The 7,469-nt window shown below is 47.2% G+C and overlaps 1 protein-coding gene across 4 annotated transcripts in view; it reads left to right on the forward strand.

Moving 5' to 3' along the window:
- Window positions 1-621: 621 nt before the first annotated feature.
- ccdc88ab (coiled-coil domain containing 88Ab) overlaps window positions 622-7,469 on the forward strand; it is an 83,348-nt gene continuing 76,500 nt past the window's right edge. For 2 of the 4 annotated variants that reach the window (XM_084093730.1, XM_084093729.1), the window contains exons 1-2: window positions 825-1,025; window positions 1,136-1,233. In XM_084093730.1, coding sequence (XP_083949856.1) covers window positions 966-1,025; window positions 1,136-1,233 — 158 coding nt within the window. In that variant the 5' untranslated portion in view covers window positions 825-965. Of the gene's footprint in view, window positions 1,026-1,135; window positions 1,234-7,469 lie in introns of all 4 variants that reach the window. The other 2 variants (XM_084093731.1, XM_084093732.1) reach the window with 2 other exon arrangements.

The raw sequence follows: 7,469 nt of genomic DNA on the forward strand, positions 1-7,469 counted from the left end.
GAGCTTCACGTAATTTCTGTCCACATATTGTCAATTCATCTATTTTGTTTTATTATATTATTGGCTACTGTGAGTCGAGCGCGCGCCGCTTCGTTATTTTCTCCATGTCGGTTTATAACGGTTCATCATTTCACAATCGTGTGTGTGTGTGTGTGTGTGTGTGTGTGTGTGTCCAACTCAGTCAATGTTTCCAGACTTCCTCCCTCCGGATGTCGCCTAGTAAGGGATCGAGCATCAGGCGCACAGTGGGCGTGTTCGCAATGTCATCCTCCTAGTATGCAGTGTGTATCATCTACTGTACCCGTTATGCGCATACAGTAAGTTACCTCTGAATGAAATAAAAAGCGGTATTTATGTCTGAGATGATGATAACTGGACAGGTAATTTCGCATACTCAAGTTCATCCCTTCCAGTCGCTGTTTATTAGTGCAGCCTATAGTGTAGTGCGCTTCGGGCGTGTCATTCACATTCATTTTATATATTTTATTATTCTTTCTTTATATTGAATTTACAGTAGATGAATACAGAGTCAAACTAAACCCACCCATCTGGTGACCCCCGGTGTGTGTGGCGGAAGTGTGCAGTAAATCAGTGCCCTCGGTAGTGTGTTTGCTGTAGTACAGGCGGCGCTTTGTTTCAGTCACACACACACACGCGCTCGACGCGCCCCGCACACTTCCCGCTGGAAGCTCGACACGTCACGGCGAATCTAACGGAAAACAACGGCTTTTCTCTCGGGATGAAGGGAGAGTTCGCGCCGCTGGTCTGACGGAGGACACGCGCGGGATTTCCTCTCAGAGAGCCGGGGCTGGGGCTCGGGGTTCGGGCTCGGAACTGCAGTATTCTCCCGCACTCCTGCTGCGGGATCTGGAGGAATAACACGCGATGGATGTCGACAGAATGAGCGCGTTATAAACACACTCCTTCCCAGAACTCTCCCGCTTTATTCCCACTCGACGGACACGATGGAGGAGGTTTTCACGGCTTTGTTGGAGGATTTTCTGCAGTCTCCTCTGGTGTGCTGGGTGAGCGCGCGCTTCATCAGATCGTGTGTGTGTGTGTGTATATGTGTGTGTGCTGCGCGTTCATGTGTGTGTGTGTGTGTGTGTGTGTGTGTGTGTGTGTGTGTTTGCAGGTGAAGACTGTCTCTCGGCTCCCCTCGGATGGCTCTCATCTGTCGGAGTTTATGACTTTAGTGGACGGGGTTTATCTGAACGACATCATGATTCAGATGTGAGTACAGATGCGCGTTACCGTGAGTGAAGATCTGGAAACACTTCATAATCCGCATTTACCATCAGCTGATAAACCTTACATTAGTCTAATACAGTGCTAAACACACACACACACACACACACACACACACACACACATATAGGATGAAATCAGGCTGGTTATACATGTGACTCATACAGTATCATCATCACAACTGTGATTGGGCCGTAGATGATCACATGACTGATGTTTGTGATTATGGGTGTCATATTGCTTTTATACAACAGTTCAATAAGTCAGTAACACAAACAGTGCAGCCAATCAGATTTGAGGATCACAACTATCTGTTTAGTCACCGGCTGCTTCTGATTGGTCGATCCAGCTAAACTGACCTGTCCATATTCGATCAGATATCAGATCTTCATTAGTGTGATTAATGCAGTGATGTCTTAATGAACATGTTTGTAAGTGTGAGATGTAACGTTAGTAAGTGTTCCAGTTTAGTGACCCACTGTATCACACCAGCCATTACTGTACATGAACATCAGTGTATCCGCAGTGTGTGTGTGTGTGCGTGCGTGCGTGCGTGTGTGTGTTCACTGGCTGTCATCTGTGATGATTGTGTATTCACTGACGGATTCATGTGTGTGTGATGTGTTCAGCTGCCACACACACACACACACACACACACACACACACACACACACACACAAGTGCATGATTGTTCCGCTCACTGACGCCTGTGTGAGCAGCAGTGTGTGTGTGTGTGTGTGTGCTTGTACAACTATCTTTGTGAGGACCAGTTTGAGTGTTAGAGCAGTGGAGTGAGGACAGAGAGAGTAGAGTGAGGACATGTTGGCCGGTCCTCAGTGTCTGAGAGCCTTTAAAGGCCTGTTTGAGGGTCAAGACTTGGGCCCTGTCACATTTCTCCCCCCTTAAAACTTCCACTTGGTTTTGAGTGCCCTCGAAAGTAAAGTCCCCTAAACGAGGGAAGTGGAGTTGAAGATCTTTCCCTATGAAATGGGACACCACTATATGCAAATTAGCTCGGCAAACCTCACTACGTCACGCGCAGGTTGTGTGTGGGCTGTTGTGTTGCCTGTTGTGTTGTGTGGGCTGTTGTGTTGCCTGTTGTGTTGTGTGGGCTGTTGTGTTGCCTGTTGTGTTGTGTGGGCTGTTGTGTTGCCTGTTGTGTTGTGTGGGCTGTTGTGTTGTGCGGGCTGTTGTGTTGCCTGTTGTGTTGTGTGGGCTGTTGTGTTGTGCGGGCTGTTGTGTTGTGCGGGCTGTTGTGTTGTGCGGGCTGTTGTGTTGTGCGGGCTGTTGTGTTGTGTGGGCTGTTGTGCGGGCTGTTGTGTTGTGCGGGCTGTTGTGTTGTGTTGCCTGTTGTGTTGTGTGGGCTGTTGTGTTGTGCGGGCTGTTGTGTTGTGCGGGCTGTTGTGTTGTGTGGGCTGTTGTGTTGTGTGGGCTGTTGTGTTGTGTGGGCTGTTGTGTTGTGTGGGCTGTTGTGTTGTGTGGGCTGTTGTGCGGGCTGTTGTGTTGTGCGGGCTGTTGTGTTGTGTGGGCTGTTGTGCGGGCTGTTGTGTTGTGCGGGCTGTTGTGTTGTGTTGCCTGTTGTGTTGTGTGGGCTGTTGTGTTGTGCGGGCTGTTGTGTTGTGCGGGCTGTTGTGTTGTGCGGGCTGTTGTGTTGTGCGGGCTGTTGTGTTGTGCGGGCTGTTGTGTTGTGCGGGCTGTTGTGTTGTGTGGGCTGTTGTGTTGTGTGGGCTGTTGTGTTGTGTGGGCTGTTGTGCGGGCTGTTGTGTTGTGTGGGCTGTTGTGTTGTGCGGGCTGTTGTGTTGTGCGGGCTGTTGTGTTGTGCGGGCTGTTGTGTTGTGCGGGCTGTTGTGTTGTGTGGGCTGTTGTGTTGTGTGGGCTGTTGTGTTGTGTGGGCTGTTGTGCGGGCTGTTGTGTTGTGTGGGCTGTTGTGTTGTGCGGGCTGTTGTGTTGTGTGGGCTGTTGTGCGGGCTGTTGTGTTGTGTGGGCTGTTGTGTTGTGTGGGCTGTTGTGTTGTGCGGGCTGTTGTGCGGGCTGTTGTGTTGTGTGGGCTGTTGTGTTGTGTGGGCTGTTGTGTGGGCTGTTGTGTTGTGTGGGCTGTTGTGTGGGCTGTTGTGTTGTGTGGGCTGTTGTGTGGGCTGTTGTGTGGGCTGTTGTGTTGTGTGGGCTGTTGTGTTGTGTGGGCTGTTGTGTTGTGCGGGCTGTTGTGCGGGCTGTTGTGTTGTGTGGGCTGTTGTGTTGTGTGGGCTGTTGTGTGGGCTGTTGTGTTGTGTGGGCTGTTGTGTGGGCTGTTGTGTTGTGTGGGCTGTTGTGTGGGCTGTTGTGTGGGCTGTTGTGTTGTGTGGGCTGTTGTGTTGTGTGGGCTGTTGTGTGGGCTGTTGTGTTGTGTGGGCTGTTGTGTTGTGTGGGCTGTTGTGTTGTGTGGGCTGTTGTGAAGACATGTGGAATATAGAAGACGCATTCGTGTCTGTATTTGATCGTTTAGACGCGCACATGAAACCCAGAGTATACTTCGCTTGTGTAGCTGCAGTCCGTTTCCGAGCGCGCGCCGCCATGGGAACAGGATCGACGTCTCTTGCGCGGATCATTGTGCTTATAATAGCTCTATTTACAATCAAACACGTCCCGCAGTTTAGAATCAGCAGACAGTGATTGTGCTCAGTGCAGTTTGGGTTTAACGGGAAGAAAAAGATGAAGCACTAGACGAACGCGGCTAGTTTTTAATAGTTTTACCTCACATCTTTTTATAATCCTTGGAACCCAAAATCGAAAATAAAATTAGATGACCTACCCAGACCAGATGTGTATGTGATGGGCAGACTCTCTCGAAGCACTCGGCAGAGATCACGAACGTCGTATAGATAGATCATAGCTTCGTGAAATATTTTCTAACATTAGTGTTCAAAACAGTCCATTGAATGTGCATCAAACTAACATATTCCAACATATTTAGAAATTTTAACATGCTTTTTTGCAAAAATATACTTACAATTCAATTGTTCCTTTCCAGCGGTGCCCGCTATCCGTCCGCAAGGTATCCTGGGTAATTTCATCTTCCACTTCATTTTAAGTTTTGAGGGTTGATTTTAAGGGGAGAATAGCACCCCCACTTGCTCTTTAGAGTATTGGGACACCCTACACGAGAACGCACAAAAACAAGGGTTAGGGCAGAACTCTAGGGTAAGGGGAGGTATTGGGACAGGCCCTTGCTTTTAGGGATAAGGTTATAATGAGGTTAAGGGTCGGGTCGGGTCAGGGGTCAGGGGTCGGGTTAGGCACTTAGTTGTGATGGGTAAGGTTAGGGTAAGTGGCTAGAGATTGCTTTGTGTCAATGAATGTCCTCATAAAGATAGATGTACAAGAGTGTGTGTGTGTGTGTGTGAGCACAGTTAGTTCATTGCCCACTCTGGTCTTGAAAGTGACTGTTTTCTGAATGCAGTGATGCTGGGAAATGCAGCTTTAATGATGCAGTGTAATAATCACAGCGGTGTGTGTGTGTGTGTGTGTGTGTGTGTGTGTGCTGGTCTAGAGGAGTATGATAGTGATGCGTCACACAGAATTCATCAGTAAAATGATGATGATTATGATAACAGTTGCCATGATTGCTTAACAGTGAAAAGTGTTGATTACAGCATTATATTTACTTCTCTACATTGCAGTGTGCGTTTGCAGTGTGCGTTTGCAGTGTTGAGTGCATGTACGCAACAGCCAATCAGAGGAGCTTGTGAATCCTCTCATCATATTAACAGCGCACACGTAGATCATAGGGATGGGCACGGGTACTCGAGCACTCGTACAGTGGCAGCACAGGGTCATGCGCTCCTGAGCAATAGTAACGTGTATGAGTGTGTGTGTTCAGTCAGTATGAGTGTGTTCAGTCAGTATGAGTGTGTTCAGTCAGTATGAGTGTGTGTGTTCAGTCAGTATGAGTGTGTTCGGTCAGTATGAGTGTGTGTGTTCGGTCAGTATGAGTGTGTGTGTTCAGTCAGTATGAGTGTGTGTGTTCAGTCAGTATGAGTGTGTGTGTTCGGTCAGTATGAGTGTGTTCGGTCAGTATGAGTGTGTGTGTTCGGTCAGTATGAGTGTGTGTGTTCGGTCAGTATGAGTGTGTGTGTTCAGTCAGTATGAGTGTGTGTGTTCAGTCAGTATGAGTGTGTGTGTTCAGTCAGTATGAGTGTGTTCAGTCAGTATGAGTGTGTTCGGTCAGTATGAGTGTGTTCGGTCAGTATGAGTGTGTGTTCAGTCAGTATGAGTGTGTGTGTTCAGTCAGTATGAGTGTGTGTGTTCAGTCAGTATGAGTGTGTTCGGTCAGTATGAGTGTGTTCGGTCAGTATGAGTGTGTGTGTTCAGTCAGTATGAGTGTGTGTGTTCAGTCAGTATGAGTGTGTTCGGTCAGTATGAGTGTGTTCAGTCAGTATGAGTGTGTTCGGTCAGTATGAGTGTGTTCAGTCAGTATGAGTGTGTGTGTTCAGTCAGTATGAGTGTGTGTGTTCAGTCAGTATGAGTGTGTGTGTTCAGTCAGTATGAGTGTGTTCGGTCAGTATGAGTGTGTTCGGTCAGTATGAGTGTGTGTGTTCAGTCAGTATGAGTGTGTGTGTTCGGTCAGTATGAGTGTGTGTGTTCAGTCAGTATGAGTGTGTGTGTTCAGTCAGTGTGAGTGTGTGTGTTCAGTCAGTGTGAGTGTGTGTGTTCAGTCAGTATGAGTGTGTGTGTTCAGTCAGTATGAGTGTGTTCAGTCAGTATGAGTGTGTGTGTTCAGTCAGTATGAGTGTGTGTGTTCAGTCAGTATGAGTGTGTTCAGTCAGTATGAGTGTGTGTGTTCAGTCAGTATGAGTGTGTTCGGTCAGTATGAGTGTGTGTGTTCAGTCAGTATGAGTGTGTGTGTTCAGTCAGTATGAGTGTGTGTGTTCAGTCAGTATGAGTGTGTTCGGTCAGTATGAGTGTGTGTGTTCGGTCAGTATGAGTGTGTGTGTTCGGTCAGTATGAGTGTGTGTGTTCAGTCAGTATGAGTGTGTGTGTTCAGTCAGTATGAGTGTGTTCAGTCAGTATGAGTGTGTGTGTTCAGTCAGTGTGAGTGTGTGTGTTCAGTCATTGTGAGTGTGTGTGTTCAGTCAGTGTGAGTGTGTGTGTTCAGTCAGTGTGAGTGTGTGTTCAGTCAGTGTGAGTGTGTGTGTGTGTTCAGTCAGTGTGAGTGTGTGTGTGTGTTCAGTCAGTGTGAGTGTGTGTGTTCAGTCAGTGTGAGTGTGTGTTCAGTCAGTGTGAGTGTGTGTGTTCAGTCAGTGTGAGTGTGTGTGTTCAGTCAGTGTGAGTGTGTGTGTTCAGTCAGGGTTTGGCTCTGAGCGTCGCACGAGTAACTGATGATCTGCTAATGGCTGCTGATGGCGGGTTCTTATCTGTTCTGGTTTTACTTGACTTGAGTGCAGCTTTTCACACAATTTCACACGATATTCTCTTGAACCGTTTATCTGATATTGGTGTCACTGTATACCTTATGCCTGGGTCACTTCATACCTTTCAAACCATACACAGTTTATACAATTAAAAGAAATGCCTCTGTTAGCTGTGGTGTCCCCCAAGGCTCTGTCCTAGGTCCACTATCGTTCCTAATCTACATTCTCCCACTCGGCAGCGATTGGTTATTGCGGCGTTTGGGGCGGTTCCTGAGGTCTGATTGGTTATTGCGGCGTTTGGGGCGGTTCCTGAGGTCTGATTGGTTAGCGTTAGACAGCACGCCTTCCGGACCGGAGAAGTGAAGTGAAACTGGATTTGAAAGCGCGCACTGAAATGCAGTTAGTGCCAATCTATCATATGCATTATAATGAGAACACGATTGTGAATGTTGTAAATTCTCTGAGCTTTCGTTTTTCAGCGCGTTCACGTGTTACGCATCAGACTAGCACGGTCAAGTTCATGTGTGCATTCGCGTCTTTTGGTGCAGATGTAAGTTGTAAGATTACTTTTATGTTGTCTATATCCGACTAATCTCAAATAAGAAGCGTTTGGTTGAGTTTAATAACCAGCTATAAAAACACAGCAGTTTATATTCATTCACTCTTCAGTTTCAGCTCAAATGGAATGTCCGACATTATTGACGATGATCAGGTTATTTCTTATGTCATATTCCTCTTAGATAGGCTTGATGGGCAAAAACATTGAGGATATTAATAATGCAGCACTGTTATTTTGTGCTCATGTTTTTAACAGGAAACCTATGTTTTATTTAA

The sequence above is a fragment of the Abramis brama genome (genome assembly GCF_963993115.1).
Source record: "Abramis brama genome assembly, chromosome: 19".
Taxonomy (NCBI): Eukaryota; Metazoa; Chordata; class Actinopteri; order Cypriniformes; family Leuciscidae; genus Abramis; species Abramis brama.